Genomic DNA, 20438 nt, shown 5'->3' on the forward strand with positions numbered 1-20438 from the left:
GTTTGCTGTAGTGTGAGCTAAAAAGTGCACATTATGAGGGATGCATAGACTTACTTGGATACAAGATTTACAAGGGGCTCTATCAGACTGTCAGTGGTGGAATTGGCTGAATATTTGGACATAAGGGACCTTCTGGTTGAGGTCCTCCAGCCAGAGCATCAGGATGAGCGCCGGTGAAAACTCTCTTCATCAGGACAGTACACAGCTAAATTGGCTTATGAAGCCTTTTTCATAGAAAGCTTGACCCTAAAAAAAATCTCAATTATTTCTATGGTTGGTTGTCCATAATAGATGCTGGACAGCAGACCGGCTAGCTCAAAGAGGTTTACCACACCTGGAGAGATGCCCTCTTTGTAACCAGGAGCAGGAAAACATGCAGCACTTGCTTATCACCCATATCTTCTCCAGACAAGTTTGGTCTTCTTTGCTACAAATTGGTCTCCAGGATTTGGCGCCAACATCAGAAGATGTTGTTTTCAGTGCTTGCGAGGTTAACTCTGGTGGCTCGGCAACTAAAAAGGGGTTGTACTTTCTGATAGCCCTTGGTGCCTAGATAATTGGGAAACATGGAAATGATTGCTTCAGTGGCGCATCTCCTAGTGTTCAGCCAGTCTATGCTTGGTAGAGAAGGACAACTTTTGGGCTTTGCTGGGCCTCTTGCAGCTACATATTTGATCTAGGGTTGGTTTGTTCTTTTGTTGTCTTTTTCTCTGCAACTGGCACTAATATAATCTAGAGTCTTCATGTGTGTGTTGCATTCTTATATTCTTTTCTTATAACGCAATTTATACGCACCGTCTCTTGCATGTTCGAGAGAAAAGAAAACTAAAGCTAGTCGGGTTTATATTTGTATTTTCCATTCACAACGTGTTCATTATTTATAGTTTAAGAGCTGAAGCTCATGATTTGTTAAAAAAGTGTGAAAATTTGGTAGTATGCAAATTACCTGACAATATGCCAGATTGATTACAAGAAGTTGTGAGGTCAAAGTGTACCTTTTGATTTAGGAGGAAGCTCTTGAAAAAAGAAGTAAAAGCTCCTGAGGTTTGTTAGTTTGTTACTCAATTAGTAATTAGGATTTAGGATTCTGATAATTAACATCTTGTAAGTTTGGGAACATGACAATACAATTCTAAAGTGTCTGGTTCTAAATTTCATTGTCTGTTTGCATGGGAGAGGATGCTGTCTACAGTCTTGTCTATTTGCATAAAACAATTATCCTAGCGAATAGATTCCAGGTATGAGTCATGTCTCGATTCTCAAATGGGCACTACCATTGGAGTAGTGTTCGGAGATCATCAATAGTGGTGGAGCAATATCTGCAAGTTGGCAAAGCATGGGTGTCGGACTGCTATTCTGTAATTTAGGCAGCCCTGTAACTCACTCAGCTTATCTCAACTGTTTCTGTAATTTGACTTCTGCAGCACTCTGGTTTCTTACATGTAGCCCTTGGTTGTTGGGTGTTGCTTACGTTTGGACCTTGCGTATGCAGAGCATATGGTCAAATGGCATTTTTTTCTTATATACATACTTGGAGGAATCTGCGGTAATGTTTCTGGGTTGCAGCTATCCCAGCAACTTTACAAGCTCTTGCTATGGAGTTCTGTGCTGAGAGCCCCCAGTGGCTATACAAGGTGCATTTAGTTTGGGTCACTGCTGGTTCTTTATGTCATGCTTCTGATTTATCAAGTTAAACATGCATATGTGCTCCTTTTGTCACCCATATTGCTGGGGGCGGTTTTTAGTTTCTTTTTCGTGTTAAAGAGTTTAGGTTACAACATACCATGGGTTTGCAAACCATGAAACTGTATCTCATGTTGCTTTAGTACTTCATGAAGGACTGTACTATGTGATAGTTTGATATACTATGGAGTGACAAGGTATCTTAACTATATTTATGAATTGATGTTCAAGAGACTTACATAATGATTTGATGAAACCTGTTCTTCTATGCAGTGTGGAAGAACAATTGAAGCAGAGATGCAATTCGAAAAGCTTCTAGGCCCCCTTCATGTAAAATCAGCCATGGCAGAACTTTCTAGATCTGAAAGAGACGATGGAGAAAGTGTGAAGTACTCAGAATTGTTCAATGGTCGCCACTTCAATGGTACAAGCTATCGTGTTATCCATTTTGTTGCACCTATGCTGCTCTTATAACCTGAGTTCTGTGTGACCATGAAGTTTGTTCATTACAAGTCCCTTTTTTGCTACAGTTGTTTTTATTGGATCGGTGCTCTTTGCTTTACAACAGTTATCTGGCATCAATTCTGTGTTCTATTTCTCCTCAATTGTGTTCAGAGGTGTAGGGGTGCCTTCTAACTTTGCCAACATTTGCATGGGGATTTCGAATCTATCAAGTTAGCATCCAAGTAACTCTTATAATGAGCTACTATGTTCATTTCATCTGACACTTTCTGTTCTATCTCCCAGGCTCAATTATAGCAATGGTTCTAATGGACAAGCTGGGTAGAAAAATGCTTCTTTCAGGGAGTTTCCTTGGGATGGTAAGCAACCACCATAAATGGAACTTCAAGTGATATGTTGAATATAACATTTTTCTAAAAGAAAGTTATGTTGAATGTTACTGACAGCACCTTACTGGTATAAGCCTTTTTGATGGGGCTTCAGGCTATTGGAGCAAACCGTCATCTTGGGTCTACAAGTGTATATCTTTCAGTTGGTGGCATTCTGTTGTAAGTTCCAAGAGTTCTACATATTTGAGCTTAGTTCTTTGTGAATTTTATGTTAAACTTGACTTAATTGAGACATCTACCTTTGGTATCCCATACAGCATGAGTTACATTAATGCATCCGAGATAATCATGTTCTTTGCTGCCTTTCCAAGACTCACTAAAAAGTGAAAGGCACTCTATGTTGGGCTATATGAAATATTCTTGTCATATTAATCTTTGCTTGTATCTGCTCCTTTGACCTACTTATTGCTACCTGATTGAAATACTTATTGAACTTATCAGATATCATCAAAGATTGTAATTCCCTGAACTTGTTTCATCTTGATTCCTGTGCGGTAATTTTCCCTATTAATGCTGTGTCACCTATTTTGTGTAGTAGTTTTCTGCATAGTAACATTTCCAATTGGTTGAATTGTATGTTTATAGCAGTTAGATATCTGTCTGCCACTTACTTGTGTGTTTATAGCAGACCTGTTCGGACTTTTCTTTGACATGGTTACCTTTTTACAACAGTTATGCCACTTGTTTTTAGGCCAGTTACTTACAGTTAGAAATTTTGCAGGTTTGTCTTGTCATTTTCATTAGGAGCAGGCCCAGTTCCAGGACTTCTTTTGCCTGAAATCTTCCCCAACAAAATACGAGCGAAGGCTGTGGCTCTCCGCATGTCTGTGCATTGGGTAAGAAGTCTATGTTGATATCTGGCACATGTAAATTGTTATATGAAGAAATAAGCATATCTGTGTGGAACAATTATATGCTATATATCTCTGCACTGGTTTGCCTTATTTGTTTTAGTTCAATTGGGAGGAAACCCATCAACAAGCACAGAAATGATAGAGCCGTATCGTCTCTAAATGTTTTCAAATTGAGGTGTGTAAATCTAGGCTTGCATTTCCATAGATTCAAAGACTCCTACAGAAATAATTTTGATTTAGTTTTACAAAACTACAACTATTCGCATCAAAGCATCAATGACCAACTTCGACTTGTGCCAACTTTACAAAACTGCAAGAGCTTGCACCCTCAATAACAAGAAATTACTGCAACTATTACAAAATCCTAAGAGAGTAGTTGTGCGGACCCACCCGTGAGCCTAACACTACAACTTTTACAAAGCTCTAATGGAATCAGGCTTTTGCCTTTTACTCTTTTGGAATTATTTGGGTCATGGCGCAGGTGGTGCACAAACTGGTTCATCCACAAAGGCGTGATGGCTGCATACCTTCTGTCCTTCACACTGGTGACGTACACCATTGGCCTGATGCAGTCGGCTACGGTGAAGGTCGATGTGTACCCCATCTGGGCTGCCTGCTTCCTCACTGTCTTTGGTTGCACTAACTCCATCTCAGCCTACAGTCTCGATGACAACTACCACTTCTGGCCACAGGTCTTTCAGTGCATTCTCTACACACCATATATGTGATGTTGATCCTGTTCAGCGTCGCCGATGGTGTTACCTTCATTGGAGTTTTTCCGATGGTTATCATTGCTCTGGTCAAGGTATACATTCGGATTGGATCATCCATTAGAGCGACCAGTCTGTGGATTGATAGCAACCTAGCTGCTGACTTGATGGAACACAAAGAATTCTACACAGCAAGATATTCAGAAGATAACAAAGAATTCTTAACGGCCAGATGTTCAGAAGATAACAAAGAATTCTTCACGGCAAGACGCTCAGATGATTATGATCCTAATACCATGAAAGGCTACCCTTACATGCTCTCGATCCGGTACAAGAGTCTAGATTCTTTTGGAGGAGCTGTGTTCAACTTTAAACCTCCCTACTATGCAGCGGAAGCCGCACCAGAACATTTTGATGTGATCACCCTAGAAAGGGTATGGCAAGAGTGCAGCGAAGCCAATGGACCACTCCAATCAAGCCTCCATGCCTGCAAGGACATCGCCCTATCCTTCTCTCTGTATATGCTGCTGGTGTTTCGCTTCTTTGGGTACACCCATGTTGAAGCCGGGACTTTGTTTTCAAGAACCTACTTGGCCATAGGACCCACCAGGACTACGAGAGGGTCTTCCAGGTGATTGAGACTGCTTCTTCACCAAGTACTTTTCTATCAACTCAAGGGGCACGACGGTCTGGGGCCTTGCTTCAGTGGTTAGCTTGTTATGTGTCATGGCACTCACGGTCGTCCGTGCAGCCAGGACATTTCCATCTTCCAATGTGTCTGTGGTCACCAAAGCAACACGAGCGGACAATATTATCACGGTGATCGATCATACTGGGAGCTCTTGCTTTGCTCGAGGTGCTCCAGATGGTATTTTACTGGACTTCCAACTGGGGCAGAGTGGCCTTTGTTTGCCAGTACATCCGGCAGCCGGCGTCAATCAGAAGGAAGCCTAGCTGCTGGATGAGATTGAAAGCATTCCTCAGCCGACCACCTCTTGTGGGCATGCTCGCAAGGTATCCGCACTATCTTGACCTGGCACATTGCTACATATTACTGCAAGATGCACCGTCGGATAACATCAAGGGGCACATCGAGCAGCTTGCCCAAGGCGGCGAATTCATAACCCACTTGTGGGCTCTGCTATATCATGCCGGCATCGTCAAGCGGCCATGCAATGTAAATGTGAACTGAACCCCAACTTGTATTTTTGCTATATGTGATACTGTTTTTCTCTGTGTGGTATGTTGTGTGATACTGTCGCATGGTTTCGCATCGGCCATGCAATGTAAATGTGATCCTGTGGTCTCCCTTTCCAACTCTTCGTCGATAGGTACATATGTTGGTTCACTTGCTCTGTCTGAACAGTTGTTTTTTGTTCTGGTAAGAATTATTTCTTACCTCTTTAACAGAAGAATGTGGCAACAGCTTCTCAGATTTGCAATATTGTACCATAGAGCAATATGGCATACACCATCAAACAACAGAACGAGTTAAATGCAAGTCATTCTGGACCTGAAACCTATGTCTGAACTTAGGGTGATCAAACAAGGTTGATTTCCCCTGCAACTATGCTACATTCAGATGCGGCTCCTTCAATGATACATTCCGTAGGAATTTAAAGAAAAAAGTTCGAAATAAATTGCTCAGATTTGCAGCATTTGATGAGTGATTGGACCAATGGTCTCCTGCTGAAGCCCAAGTCAGCCGTCTCATACATCCCGAGAACGGCACGCCTCAATATTGACATTAATGTCAGTGTTTTTTTATAAAAGAAATTGTTGTAGATGAAAAAAAAGGGCTAAGTCCACAATATCTGGATAAAAAGTTCTTCGAGCCTCCAAGATGACAGTCATTGATCTCATCAAGCCATCGTCATGGACCAACACATCAGATCCATAACTGCTACAGCACATATCTGCTGGTAACCGTTAACATTTGTGCTGCAGACAGGTTACCCCCTGTGCCAGACCATCGAACCATCCTAACCTCCACAAATGAGCGAAATGATCCATGAACTGTTCCGTGGTTGGTTCAAATAAAATCTATGAGCTAAACCGACTCATAACATGCTTGACTGTGGACTAGGGTTAGTTAGAGATAAGAGTAATGGATTAGAATTGTATCAAGTAAACCTCTCTATATAATGACAAGAATTGTATCAATTAAAAACTAGCAAGAAACAATCAATCTAGTTCCCCTCCAGGCTCCAGGCTCTTAAGCACAGGATCATTCCCCATAACAATCTTCCTTCTAGGTTGACAGTGAATCTTTGATTTGTATAAAAGAGGGTCCCACCCCATCCCGTCCTAGATGATACCAGCAACCAAACACATGGAGTATTACGGCATAACGCATCAATGAAGGAGAGCTTCACCTCCAAAGCTGGCGCTGGAGGGTTTCACTGCCAGAGCTGCCATTGGCATGACACAGGATGTAGAGACTCAGGAAAGAGTCAAATAACATAAAAGAGCTAAAATTATTTCAATTAATAAGAGAGTGGGCAATCCGATCGAATTGAATCAATGTATATGTATTATATCTTCTTAATCAATTGTAATCTCTGCATGCATTGCACGTGTTACTGTCTGTCATAGACAGTAGTCAGGCACGGAGATGTCTTTTTCAAGCAGTGTCGCAGAAATTTACAGTAAATTCACATATGATATATCCATAGACGTTTGCCATAGCTTGGTTATAGGAATTCTAGTCAACAGAACAACTTCACCAAATACAAATAAAAGGTTCTTCAAACCTCTAACATAGTTGGTCCGGCAAACATGTCTTGGTAACATTTTTTTACCAGAACATGCATCATGTTACCACATCCACAATTGAAGGAAAGATTTTGTCAATTCTTTAAAATCTGACCCACAATTGAAGGAAAGATGTGTTTTTTTGTTCTTGATGACAATCTGATCATGGGGTACGCCATTATCATGCAAAAGTTCCAGCAGGCCATTTAGCATAGGATCCCTTCGAACCCTTTGAGTCTGAGCCAAAAATTATAAAAACAATATTAACCATCACAAGGTGCTGACAAGTAAATGATCTTTCTTCCCGAATGCCGGTGAATCTTTGGTCTAGATTGAACTACAACATGAAAAGCATACGAGTTTTAACCTGATGGCAAAGGCATCAACTTTCGTACAAGGAGTAGTGAACATGTGGACAGAAGCAGGAATATACCATCATGTTCTTGCTAAGTTCCAAAGTAAACTGCTCCAGATTAGGTGAGTTCCAAAGGAAAACTATCAGTGGATCAAAGTCTTTATACCGACACCAGCCACCAAGCGTCAGGGTAGTAAGATTGTTGAATGTTGGGCACCATTGCAAATTCTGTTCCATCTCCAGCTGCACAAGGTTCATAATATCAGGGCAGGATATAGAGTTCATCCCATAACTTAGCCCATGTTGGCAAATGAATTAAGAGCAAGCTAAAATCATGTGGCGTGTACTATTGAGTAAGAAATATAGTTTCAAGACACAACATCTGGTGAAACCACAACATAACAGGAAATCATGCATAACAAAAAATAGTCCATACCCGGACGTCACCGCGTCGACAGCACGCACGTTTGCACCAGCTGGCGTGCGTCCAGGAAGGAGATGGCGCGGGTGAGGACGTCGCTGGGGAGGGCGTTAATCCTGCACGCCGCGCCGGAAACGCCCTCCGGGACCACCCGCGCGTCGCCGGAAGCCTCCGCCATGGGGTCGGTTCACAGGGACATTCCGTCGAACAGGTGGTGTTCAGACAAGCTGCGGTGTTGAGAAATGGCGAATTAAAGAGCCACGAATCCGCAGATCAGAGCGAGCATGGAGATCGCGCAAGGAACAGCAGTATGGCAGATATAGTCAGATCGAGATGGTAGCAATCGAATCGAATCGAAGAAGAGGTGGAAGGAAGCGGGAGCAAACCTGTTGCGGTGCCTGTTTCCTGCCTGCGCACTGAACAGAAACAGCAGGCGCCGGGTTTAGTTTACTTGCCTTGTTAAGGCAAACAAACCTGTTTTTATTTGTGTTCCCAGTATTCCCTTCAGTAAAAGGAAAAAAAAAGTCATGCGGCTAAAATATCAGAATTTTGTCCAGAAAATTTGTTTATATCGGGTTTACAGCTTTTAAGATGGTAACTCCATCATGTTCGCTGACGTTCATACGCAAATCACGTCTAACATCTATATATATAACAATTTAAATGATTGTGTCAATTTATGGCTCACAAATAATATGCCCAAAAATTAATTATATAACCTTCTAGGACCGGTATCCATGGCCCACCACCAGATTCAATCAAAGTGATTGTTGTGTGCTCAGACTCCACCAAGCACGCTGCAAAAGCAAAATACGTATAGGAATCAATCATACATTGCCATATCTTGTAGCACAGAAAAAAACGAATCCATTGCAGATTGCAGGCCGCACATGCAAGCGTAGGCGCCTAGGCGGGTACGTGGCGTGCGAAGAGTGGCTACTTCGGTTTGGAGGGGCCGAGCGCGTGCCCAGGTGGGTGACACTGGCCTCGCTGCGGGCGACGTGCCGCGTGCGGACGGGCCGTGTGCATCTCCCATATTAACATCAACAAAATACACCAGGGTCTGAATACCTGTAAACAAAAGGATATGAGGCATATCAGATGGAGCAATATTGATATTCCTTTTTGCACACTGCAAACCGGTTTTGGTGATTATACCTGTAAACCAGTACTCTTGCCGATATACCCATAATTTACATGAAATCAAAAAATGGCCCGATGTCATCACAGAAGAAACTTGGTAATTCATAAACTGTTAGTACTGAAAAAAAAAAGACAGAAATAAACATCAGTCACAACATTGAAAACATTGTGGCAACAATTTGTAGTTTCAACATTAAGCATTCACCTTTTACCTGAAGGATTGACTTGACAAATAGCACGTCGAGGTGATGCAACATTTTCGCGCGTTTAATTTTACCTAGAGAAGGCAAGAATCATTCAATTGTAACTTTAGCATTCTACTAAAAATAAATGAAAAGTGTAAGACATGCCCGAGTAATGACTATATTATCTGGTCTACGGTGTTAGAACCTCCTTGTATACTATATTCTTCGTATACGTGCTTCTTTTTTTTTCTTATCATTTTGATTACCCTGGCCGTTTCCTTTCTTATTAGCATTTTTCTTTTCCTTCTTTTTAGCCTCTTCCTCCTCTGCCTCTGCATTAGACAGGAGGGCGAGGATCTTGACATTCGTTCTAGCTGTGGCTCTAGACATAGCAACATACAACTGACCATGAGAGAACACAAGGTGGGGCAGGTACACACCCACATTTGGTATAGAGTTGAGCCTAATAGGGAATTGCTTCCTTTTAAATTGGAATGGGAACATCTCATCATCAGAGGGGCACAATGCTATTCGAGGAAGGAAAACCCTCTTTTCGGCATGCTGTCCCAGCACAATTTTAGCATCGATCGAATTTCTTTGGAAGCCTTGAATCACCAGCCTTGTACCATTGCACAGTCCATTCGCAGGGTCAATATTCCTAAGCAATATGACCGGGCAGCCGATCTTGAGCTTTAGCAAATGTGGAGGTAGCCCGTTGGGAGTCAATGTGTTAAGGAACTTTGACGAACAGTAGTTATGCAGATCATCAATCGCGGAGTTGAAACTATGGTACACCATCTTTCCACCCTGGAACATGCCGATCATCTTCATATTAATATTGTCCACCCAATCATTACGTGTGGATAGAATCGCTCTGGAGGTAATGTAGTCCTTGTTTGTCATGTTTGCATTGAGGTTTGGAAAGATGCATTCAATCAACCTGTCAAGATCTTTCTTAGAATCCTCAAAGTACGGGACACATATATCGTCAGGAAGACATACATCACCATCTCCGTTAACCTCCTCTGCGCCACCACCAATGCATAGTAGATATTCCACAAACCACAGGTCACTTTGCACCCTCATGATGCGCATGAGCATAAGGTGGCGCATGGATTCCCAAAGATACGACCTCTGTATAGAAGCATCGACTATCTGAGCCCTAGATCCTTTCCGTACAACAGGGAGGACCTGTCTGAAATCCCCACCAAAGATTATAGTCTTCCCACCGAACGGCAGATCCTGCCGGCCCATTATATCAAGTAGGCTGTTGTCTAGGGCTTCCACAGCTTGCCTCTTTGTCATAGATGCCTCGTCCCAAATGATGAGAGACCCTTGCTGCAGCAGCTTTGCAGTACCACTCTGTTTGGTGAAACTACAACAACTACCATCCTCAAGAGTAAGGGGTATCTTGAAACGTGAGTGGACCATCCTCCCACCAAGCATTATAGACTCTGCGACACCAGATGTAGTTGTAGCAACGGCAAGCTTTTTCTGACTATGAAGGGTTCCGAGAAGTGCCCTGTACAAAAATGTATTTCCTATGCCACCAGGTCCATCCACAAAGAACAAACCGCCTTGTTCGGTGTCGACATTGGACATTATCTCTTCGTAGGAAGCCCTCTGCTCCTCATTTAGGGAATCAGATAGTCCCACATCTTTTGAATTCTGGTCAATGCTTGCCTCCTCAAATATCCCGCGAGGGATACCACTAGCATCGTCATATGCGTCGTCAATTTTTGGGAGAGGGAACGACCTTATGTCCTTCTCCATTGATTGCGACATGTTCCTAATGTCAATCAAAACTATCTGTTCCACTAGATTTGGGTTTGGATTGTTGCGCCTGTAGTCTTCTGACATTGCATCAAGGTATTTTGTCCACAACCCAAACACATCATTGAGCTTGCAGAATACCAATATTGTCGTGAATAACCTACGCAATGAGGATGGCATATGGAACAAACTATTTTCAGTAAGACACTCATCGAGTGTATTATCTTCTTCGATTAGTCCTCGCCTCTCCGCAGCTTCACGGAACAAGGGCAGGAACACACTGTCAACAGTCCTCAGGTCCCTGTATGAAGTAGCCCTAGCAACATGGTTCAGGAGAACCTGAAGAAAGTAGCGTTCCCCCTCAGCCAGATGAGCCGATAGGAGTCTCCCGACCTAGGATACAACATTTTTCCTTGGTTTCCAAAATTTACCATTAGACTCCCAAGTATAATGCTCCAAAAAGTCATGGTACAAGATTCCTCGAGCTTCCTCATGAAGCCTGTTGTAGTCAAAGTACGCTGTCAGCATTGACTCGTCGGCACCTAGACGCTTGACAACCCATTTGATCTTGTCCCATTTATGATATGTAACCATATGCATGTCGGGAAGATGAAGCTGCAGCTGCTGCACTGGTGGATGGTTCTTGTTCAAGTCAATGCCGTATATCCTCCACATCGCTTCTGGAGGTGTCACCTACCGGGTCTCTTTGTACTGCGTGATCTCATCAACGTTTCCCTTGTCATCTTTTTTTCTAGCATCCCTAACAGCCACAGACACTCTGTCATGGCCCTTATATATGTACTTGAATAGGTATTTCATGGATTTAATGCTACTACATGCCTCAACATTGATGTGGCAATTGAAAGTACGCAGCAGGCATGGGTTGTATGGGACGACCCACTGACTGTCCAGGATGTGACCTCGCATTATTTCCTTATGACCATCATCGCGTTGCCAATAGATGGGGTACAAATCCTTACCTTGCGACATTGAATCGCAGAATGGCCATGGGTAACGGTTCTTGCATGAAGTACGTCCCCTTGTGCATGGATATAATGGATTTAGCGTCCCGCAGGGGCCATACATCATATGCTTCATCACCATCCTGTAGAGGTTAGGGTACTTCTTCTTGTTTGGTAGCTCAGCAGAGATAAGCAGGTTATACTGTTCAGGACCCGTGATCTTGTACTTCCTTTGCATTATTAGCAAAAAGTGTGCATGCGGCAAGCCCTTCCTCTGGAACTCCATGATATATACACATGCACGGACCTTTCCAAGTATGTCTTTTTCCATCAACATCCTCTTGAGCTCCTCCAACTTCGCCCTGAACACTTGAGTTACAAGATTTGGATGGTCCTGTGGACTCTGACCGGGATAAAGCTCATTCTTGATCTCATCCCAATTAGGATTGCATGTCATTGTGAGGAAGAAATCTAGTTTACCAAACTTTCGCACTAGAGCCATCGCGTTCATGTACCGACGCCTCATATTACGGGGCCCTCCGATAAAAGTCGGCGATAGCATAGTACGCTTACCAACCTCATCAGCGTCTTCCACCCCCGTACACCAGCTGTCAACCAAACCTTGGTATAGGTCAGCCCTAAGAATATCCTGATTATTGCGGATGTAGTCTAGACGCGAGCTTTCGATCTTGATATAGGTGTCGACAACAAACTGCTGGAATAGACGCTTGCCGAATAGTATTGGATTAAAAATCCTAGGCCGTATCTGGAATTTGTAGCAATAGTAATCACGCACGGAGACACATTTATTTCCAGCAGACCATCCTCTTTACCAAATAATCCTATGTTATGGTAGATTTGGCCATGGGCACGGAATGTGTAAGAGAAGTGAAAGAGAAGTGGCCATTGAAATATCTGATGTTTGCACGGATATGCCTAGCATCAGTGTTCGAGCTCGACCAAAGTCTCACAAGTTCCGGTGGTGTCTCAGCGGTGGAAAGATGAATCTTTCCACTAAGACAACAAAATCCAGGTGGCTTGGACTCAAACTTCTTTGCATTGCAATGCTCGCAGTTATCTTCTGGCTTGAGCATGTGCATCTCATCAGGGATATTGGCATAAACTGCATCGTATGGATGCGGTACACCGGGTTCATTGGGATCTTCATTAGCTGTCTCGAGATCTACATCCTCGTCAGCATCCCAATCATCACCTTCTAATAATTAGCATGAGTATGAAGTGTTAGATTTTAGAAATAAGATAACTCAAGTGTTAGATTTACAGCCTTTTCTAAATCATGCTCCATAAAAAGTATGGTATCATCTGCATACTGTAAGATGGAAACCCCTCCCTCCACCACATGAGGTATTAGGCTCCCAATTTGGCTATCCTCCTTAGCACGAGAGATAAGGATAGCCAACATATCAGCAATGATGTTGAAAAGCATTGGAGATAACGGATCACCTTGTCTTAATCCTTTTCTTGTTTGGAAATAATGGCCAATGTCATCATTTACCTTTATTCCAACACTACCACCTTGCACGAATTTTTTGATCCATTCACACCATAGCGGATCAAAACCCTTCATGCGAAGTACTTGCTGCAGAAAAGGCCATTTCACCTTATCATATGCCTTTTCAAAATCAATTTTGAAAAGCACACCATCTAACTTCTTACGATGAAGCTCATGAATGGTTTCATAGAGAACGACCACACCTTCAAGAATGTGTCATCCTGGCATAAAGGCAGTTTGTGTAGGTCTAATCACCTTATGTGCCAAGTCCGTAATGCGATTAGTAGCTACTTTAGTGAAAATTTTGAAGCTAGCATTCAGAAGACAAATTGGTCTATATTGTTGAATTTGCACTGCATTCTCTTTCTTAGGTAAAAGAGTAATCACCCCGAAATTCAATTTAAACAAAGGTAACTCTCCAGTTTTTAATTGGCCAAAAAGTGCCATTAGATCATTTTTTATGACATCCCAAAATGATTGATAAAACTCCGTCGGAAACCCATCTGGTCCTGGAGCCTTATTATGCTCCATTTGAGAAATAGCATAAAAAACTTCTTTCTTAGTAAAATCAGCTGTTAGAAGCATATTCTCTTCAGCCGACAGTAGAGGGATATCATCAATGCGCTCCTCCATCAAAGAGAAACTATTTTTTTCAGGCTCACCAAAGAGTCTTTTGTAATAATCTGAAATATAAACTTTTAAATTCTCTTCACCCACAATGGTTCCTTCATCTTGCTCTAATTGGAAGATTTTCTTTTTTTGATGTTTTCCATTTGCAATAAGGTGGAAATATTTAGTATTGTTCCCACCTTCTTGAACACGTTTAACCTTAGCGCGTTGAGCCCATTTAGTCTCTTCATCACGTCTAAGTTTGTTCATGTGATCATTCACATCTTTTAATCTATCCTTTTCTATCCATTCAAAGGACAAATTTCAGCTTTAATATTCAACTCATCAATTATGGATAATAATCTTTCTTTCTCTTTTTTGTATTTTCCACTTAGATTCTTGGCCCATCCTTTCAAGAATTGACACAAGTGCCTAATTTTATTTTGCCATCGCTGAATGGAAGTATATCCAACCGATATCGAATTTCATTCCACTGCTATCATCTCATAAAAACCATCTTGTCGCAGCCAGGATAGTTCAAAGGAGAATCTAGCCTTATTTCCTAAATGAGCGTGGTGACCAGAATCAATTAGCAGCGGTGTGTGGTCAGAACCCGAGCGTGTTAACGCGCACACCGAAACTAAAGGAAATTTTTGTTCCCATTCTACACTTGCAAGAATACAATCCAGCTTTTCATTAGTTGGTGTGTCCCTACGATTGGCCCATGTAAATTGCCGACCAAAGAGAACAATTTCTCCAAGATCAAGACTCTCAATTATTGCATTAAAAACAAAGGGCCATCGAGGATTAAAATTATTATTACTTTTTTCCTCCCTCTTTGTGCAAGATGTTGAAATCACCTCCTAACAACATAGGAAGTGATTCCATCTCACACATCCGCACCAACTCAGACAAAAACTCAGGCTTGTGTGAATCTTGTGTGGCTCCATACACCGGCAGAAAGACCCACTCAAAACCATCATGCTTACAACGAATGTGCAGTTTAACACAAAAATCTCCAGTCACAACATTCTTGATTTGAAGAGTTTCTGTATTAATGCCCACTAAAATGCCACCAGACCGCCCATGTGGCGGTAAACAAAACCAAATAAAATCTTTCCCGGCAGCATGACTATTTAGAAACGGAACTGCAAAATTAGATCTACCCGTTTCCAAAAGCACGATAAAATCTAACCCATGTTCTCTTATTGACTCTTTAACAAAAAAATATTTTCCAGGATCACGAAAACCATCACTATTCCATGTCATCCCTTTTAGTCCTGCCATTAGGAGTAAATTTTTTTATTGTGCTTCTTCGCACATTTGTCTTATCATAAGACTTTCGTCTACGAGAACGAACCACCTTCTTATTTTGAGCCTCAAGATCTGAGAGATCCTCACAAATTGGATCCTCTTCATCTACCAGATCGTCACACAAATTTGAGGCCTTTGAAACTACTAAACTATGGCATCCAAAAACCCCATCATCTATTTTTTGCTCATTTTTTTTAGCATAGTTAAAGACCTATTTGTTTCAGTATCTACTATCAATTTTGCTGCCACACACCTAGTTTCATTGTCCCCGCCCATAGGTACTCCAATTCGGCTAGCCCTATCTATTATTTCTTCTTCAGTAAAAGCTAGAATAGAAATTTTCTTATTTAAATCGGTACCTTGACCCTGCAGGTTATCACGTCGTTGTGCGAGCGCCATAGCTCTCTTAAGCTGGGTAGCGTCAGCGTTAGGTTGAGCTTGCAGTCTTCCACTTGAGCGCACTCCAGTCAGCGGCTGCACCCCTCCAAAAGCGATGACTTCTCCACGGAAGGCTCCTCCCTCATCTTGCGCCGAGTGACACTCTCGGCCTTCATAGGTGGCTGACGGACGGGGGATGGCGGGTTCATATCTTGCCCCCCTGCATCTGTTCCGGGCCTCGAACCTGCACCCCCACCCGGGGTCGACCAAAGGAACCCAAATCGATCCACGGCTGAAGGTGAAGTTTGCACGGATTGAAGGTGGAGACAGCTCGAGGAGCAGTGGATCCAAAGGTTGCCGACCAAGAGCCAAAGGTTTCGCGCGAAGCGGTGCGTGTAGCCCAGTGCCCGACGCGCGCGCATGGCGATACGCTAGCGCACGTCACCCTGCCTCTTCCACCACCTCACCCTCGCGCGCGTGTCTTCGTCCGGCGCTCTCCGCAAAGCCTACTACCTCATCGTCGAACACATCACATATCCATAGTTTCTATCTGGCTTCCTCCACCTACTACTTGCTCGAGGGCCCAAGCGCGGCAAAGCCTAGATAGAGCTGAGCACGCGCGCGCGGAACGAAGATGGCCGAGCACCACCTCCCGCCGGATCCCAAAGACTACCACCACAGAGGCGGGAGGAAGGGCGTCCACACCGACGACCTCTCCCGCGGCCGCTGCTACAGCTACTACTACGGCTGCGGCGGCGGCGGCGGTGGAGGTGGCGGGCGCGCCCTCTGCTTCGCCTTGCTCGTGCTCCTCCTCGCGGCCGGCATCACCTTGCTAGTGCTCTACGTGGTGTACCGCCCGTCCCACCCCAGCCTCGCCGTCACCTCCGCCGCCGTCCTCGCCCTCTACAACGCCACCGCCAACACGGCGGGTGGCGCCACCGCGCTGGCCGCGTCGTTCCAGTTCACGCTGGTGCTCCGCAACCCGAGCGCGCGGTCCGCGGCGCGGTACGACCGGCTGGCCGCCTACGCGGCGTACCGCGGGGAGCCCCTGACGCCCGCGACACCCATGCCCCCGCTGGCGCAGGACGCCGGCACCGCCGTGGAGGTGGCGCCCGTGCTGGGCGGCGGCGTCGCGGCGCCGCCGGTGCCCGTGTCGCCCGACGCCGCGGCGGCGCTGGCGGCGGACGTGGCGTACGGCGTGCTGGCGCTCCGCGTGGTGGTGCTGGGCCGCGTCCGGTTCGTGTCCGGGCCGTTCCACAGGGGGTGGCACTCGATGTACGCGCGCTGCGACCTGCTGCTCGGCGTGCGCAAGGCGGTAGGGAACAACGGCGCCGGTGGCGGGCCCCAGCAGGCGCCGCTGCTTGGCGACCCCGCCTGCAACGTCGACATGTGATGCGATGATGATGAGTTGGGCGGGTGACATGGATCACTAATGTAATTCTCGTGTGTGTCAGAGCAGGGCATACCAGTATAGGTAGTACATACGGAGTACATAAGATGTGTAGGGTGTGGCTGCGTGCGCACATATGCAAACATTTAGGCGAGATTACTCTTTGACTAGCAAATATGTCCGTGTGTTGCAACGGAAGGGAAAACAATCCTTGCCTGCCCCTTGCCCAGCAAACATGGCCAAAACCTCAAAGATGACTTGGTTTATATCCCATATTAATTTTATCAAAATAGGCTTTAATAATATTAGGAATTCAGGCCTAAATAATATCAAGTTCCTTTGAGCAAGATTGGATCTAAGATCAATAATACAAACCAATATTTAGTAATTGAGGACACGCCATTTTTTTAAGTAATTCATCCTCTTGCTGGTGAGACATTTGTGCATATCTATTTTTTTCTTGCTAGCTATTCTTTAGGATCTGTGAGTAGTTGGTGGTAGCTCGATGTCAATTGTCATGGACCCACTGTCATTTCTAATGTTGCTACCGTCTATGCCGGTGGGTCCCGTTTAGGTTTATTGGGTCCTCAAATTATTTCGAAAAAGCTATCTGCAAGAAAAACAGCTCATGATTGATCAATGTTATCGTATAAATGTAAATTGAATATCAATATTATCTAGAATATCTATCTAAATGAGCTGGAAAGCTCTAGAAAACCATAAACCCATCGTGTTTCTTAGCCATTGTCTTTAATTAGAAAATTGATGTTGCTGACGTGGCACATCGACGCCGATGATTTTCCTAACATTTCGTGGGATGTGCCGCTCTCGCCATCTACCTCCAGCTCCCTTACATGGCCACTAACATCCCAAAAAGCTTTAGAGAGCTTGGCCGATGATTTCCCTAACATTTTGTGGGATGTGCCGCTCTCGCCGTCTACCTCCAACTCCCTTACATGGCCACTAACACCCCAACAAGCTTTGGAGAGCTTGGGGACACTCCCCTCGAGTTCTTTCGGGTCCCTCCAACCACCATGTAAGAAGTGCGATGATACAGTTAACAGAGACTTGAAAGTAATGTTCTAAAAAGAAGCATAGCTGAGTGAATAGCCGGTCAATAGTGGCCTAATTTGGTAGAAGTGAAACTGGGTCTTCCACAATTAACTTGTATACTCGAGTAAACCAAGCTCGTTAATCAGCTAACATCTATTCCATTATACGACAGTACTTTTAAAACCATTTCTGTGACATTGCTGTCAGCATATATTCGGCACTTGATACTCATCTGTCCCAAGTAACTGGTTCACACTGTGACAGCTAACAACAAATGCCAAGACAAACCACTAAAGTATAGGATGTTTTAAAGTATGTAGGTTGCTTATCATCAGCCCCCAAAACAGAATTTGGTCTTTAGATTTACTGATAGCATTGTTTGCTCTACCTCAATCTATGCAATGAGAACACAAGCAATCATATATTGGAGCTGAAAAGAGAAGGAATGATGTGGCCTTACTGTGGCGGGTTCGCTTCTTGTAGAGGATGCGGTATCCACATTCACGGCACTGGATGACATCTCCTGGCTTCAGGGTGTTCTCCGGCTCGGAACATTAAATTTTCAAATCAAACAAACGAAAGAGAAATCCTCTTCATCCTTATTCCGCCAAAGAAAATGACTGAGAAAAATAGCGGAGATAAGAAATTCAAAACTAAACACTACAATTCATAGGAAAGCAGAACAGGCCGGTAGCCGCTAGAACGCCCAATTTCAGGATCAATCTCAACTTGAACCCTCGATTCAGCAGTGGATCACAAGATTGGGGGGACACAAAAAATCGAAGCCGCGGCTCCAGAGAGGAATCGAATAATCCTAGCCTAGAGAGGCCCCTGCTTGCTGCTGCGCTAGAGAAAGGCCAACCGCCGAAGTCCGAAAACGAATCGAAGGTGCGGATGGTGACAGGGGGCGAGAGGATTACCTCGAGGGGTGGCCGGCCGGCGGCGGCAAGCCAGTGGGCACCAGGTCCAGGGCACCACCGCGCCAAGCATTCAGCGGCGTCGGAAGGGACCGTCTTCCGACTCCGCGACGGCGTGGCAGCCGGGGAGCGCGAGATCTCCAGCCTTCTGCAGAGGAGGAATAGTGATGATGGAGAGCCAGCCGCTGCAAGAGCCGACGGCCACGGCTCCGGCCACTGGGGAAGAACAAGCCGGAGCGCCGCCCGCCATCGTACACGCCGATTCCTTCCTTTGCCTGTCCCTATGACAAGTGGGATACACTTGTCAATATGGACGAAAAAAGAGGCAGACTTGCTTTAATATTAGGTAGAGATTGTATGGGTATATGGTGTAGATACACGCTAAACTTTGAATTTTCAACTTTGTATTTTGTAATGCTCCACAGCGTTGAACTCTGCATGTCAGGAATACTTGCCTGGCTCTGATTGACATGGGGAGCTTGGCGACAAGAACGCTATCAAACTGTGTGTCACTTGCGACTTGTTACTACATGCTACGATGGCGGCGGACTCTGCTAGATGCTTGCCAACGGGACTCCTAGTAGCTTTTGGAAGCTGATAAGAGTAGCACTTTAAGGTCTATTAGACCCAAAATAGGAAATTAACTCAACAATTTAACAGATTAGATTCAATATTTTTAAAACTAAAATCAACATCTTTGAGTAGATTCAACATTTCGTAAAACATTGGTCAACACTTTCAAAAAATATCACATTCAACATTTCTTGCAACCTAGTTCAACATTTTGAAAAACTCGATTCAACATTTTTCTAAACCCAATTTAACATTTCGAAGCATCATTTTTAACAGCTTCTTCATCGTTGGCAGTGGGAGTATAGTCGGCGACACACCTGCCCGAGCGCAGGTGCGGAGTGGTAGTGCGAGGAGCAGCGGCACCGGCAGCTTCGGCACTGGCGTAGGCGCGGTCTTGTGGCAACGATGGGCGCCAACACATGCACGTGGGAGGCACGGCGTTATCCCAACCGCGAGTGTGGGCACGAGGGAGGAGGAGCAGGAGGGTGCGGCGCCGCCGGTGTGCCGGGGGTTGGTGCGGCCGTGAGAGGCGGTGGCGGAGCAGCGGCGAGGACCACGCGAGGGCATACGCAGGGGTGGCGGCGACCATGGACAAAGGGGCAGCGAGCTAGGGTTGAGGAGGACGAAATGCATCCAACGGTGCAAGATTATTTGCACGAATCTTCAACAATGGAAGTTTGATAAAAAAAATAACTTCTAGAAATTATATAGGTTTCCCCAGCGCGCAAGCGGTTTTGGAAGTTTCATCTTCCGTGGGCAGCGGCATCCGCTGCGCCGCCTAGACGGTCCATCAAGAAATAGCAAAACAGCGACAGCAGCTGTCCGGCCCACGGCCACGGGCGGATAGGTGACCAATCAGGCTGCCGCCGCCGACAACGAGAGAGAAGCGACAACAGCACGGCGGCACGAGCCATATACCACTGCCTGCACATAGAGATGGGCTAATAAACCGCGACTGGGCTGCCTAGACAGGGCCCCTGGGGAAGAAACGGCAGAGGAA

At 44.8% G+C, this 20438-nt stretch overlaps 4 protein-coding genes and 1 long non-coding RNA gene across 5 annotated transcripts; 2 read left to right on the forward strand and 3 right to left on the reverse strand.

Annotated features, from left to right (window-relative positions):
- Window positions 1–1539: 1539 nt before the first annotated feature.
- LOC101775410 (probable plastidic glucose transporter 3) lies at window positions 1540–2537 on the forward strand. The gene is made up of 4 exons (XM_004986698.2): window positions 1540–1634; window positions 1957–2107; window positions 2214–2357; window positions 2431–2537. Exons 1-4 carry the CDS (start codon window positions 1596–1598, stop codon window positions 2535–2537), a joined length of 441 nt encoding a protein of 146 aa, XP_004986755.1. The 5' UTR covers window positions 1540–1595.
- A 4214-nt stretch (window positions 2538–6751) lies between these two features.
- On the reverse strand, window positions 6752–8163 carry LOC101771732. Its single transcript, XR_215891.3, has 3 exons — window positions 8015–8163; window positions 7644–7855; window positions 6752–7450 (listed from the first exon to the last, which is right to left on the reverse strand). It is a non-coding gene; the product is annotated as an uncharacterized LOC101771732 (long non-coding RNA).
- A 508-nt stretch (window positions 8164–8671) lies between these two features.
- On the reverse strand, window positions 8672–11404 carry LOC105915159. Its single transcript, XM_012849051.1, has 4 exons — window positions 11202–11404; window positions 9364–11045; window positions 8826–8889; window positions 8672–8699 (listed from the first exon to the last, which is right to left on the reverse strand). Exons 1-4 carry the CDS (start codon window positions 11402–11404, stop codon window positions 8672–8674), a joined length of 1977 nt encoding a protein of 658 aa, XP_012704505.1.
- An 18-nt stretch (window positions 11405–11422) lies between these two features.
- Window positions 11423–12193, reverse strand: LOC105915160. The gene has a single exon (XM_012849052.1). The coding sequence runs from the start codon at window positions 12191–12193 to the stop codon at window positions 11423–11425; it is 771 nt and encodes a 256-aa protein (XP_012704506.1).
- A 3946-nt stretch (window positions 12194–16139) lies between these two features.
- LOC101772017 (NDR1/HIN1-like protein 12) lies at window positions 16140–16898 on the forward strand. The gene is made up of 2 exons (XM_022829733.1): window positions 16140–16615; window positions 16766–16898. The coding sequence occupies exons 1-2, from the start codon at window positions 16140–16142 to the stop codon at window positions 16896–16898; spliced, it is 609 nt and encodes a 202-aa protein (XP_022685468.1).
- The last annotated feature ends 3540 nt before the right edge of the window (window positions 16899–20438 follow it).

This window comes from Setaria italica, chromosome IX (genome assembly GCF_000263155.2).
Source record: "Setaria italica strain Yugu1 chromosome IX, Setaria_italica_v2.0, whole genome shotgun sequence".
NCBI classification, from domain to species: domain Eukaryota; kingdom Viridiplantae; phylum Streptophyta; class Magnoliopsida; order Poales; family Poaceae; genus Setaria; species Setaria italica.

Excerpts from the sequence above, each read along its gene's own strand:
- LOC101775410 (XM_004986698.2), top strand. The coding sequence starts at position 1,596 with ATGGAGTTCTGTGCTGAGAGCCCCCAGTGGCTATACAAG. Across the intron at positions 1,635-1,956 it reads GCCCCCAGTGGCTATACAAG|TGTGGAAGAACAATTGAAGC; the intron begins GTGCATTTAGTT and ends TCTTCTATGCAG. Across the intron at positions 2,108-2,213 it reads CAATGGTCGCCACTTCAATG|TTGTTTTTATTGGATCGGTG; the intron begins GTACAAGCTATC and ends TTTTTGCTACAG.
- LOC105915159 (XM_012849051.1), bottom strand. The coding sequence starts at position 11,404 with ATGTGGAGGATATACGGCATTGACTTGAACAAGAACCATCCACCAGTG. Across the intron at positions 11,046-11,201 it reads GAGGAAGCTCGAGGAATCTT|GGCTACTTCATACAGGGACC; the intron begins GTACCATGACTT and ends CCATGTTGCTAG. Across the intron at positions 8,700-8,825 it reads GGGCCATTTTTTGATTTCAT|GTATTCAGACCCTGGTGTAT; the intron begins GTAAATTATGGG and ends TTTTGTTTACAG.
- LOC105915160 (XM_012849052.1), bottom strand. The coding sequence starts at position 12,193 with ATGGCTCTAGTGCGAAAGTTTGGTAAACTAGATTTCTTCCTCACAATG.
- LOC101772017 (XM_022829733.1), top strand. The coding sequence starts at position 16,140 with ATGGCCGAGCACCACCTCCCGCCGGATCCCAAAGACTACCACCACAGA. Across the intron at positions 16,616-16,765 it reads GGCACCGCCGTGGAGGTGGC|GGGGTGGCACTCGATGTACG; the intron begins GCCCGTGCTGGG and ends GCCGTTCCACAG.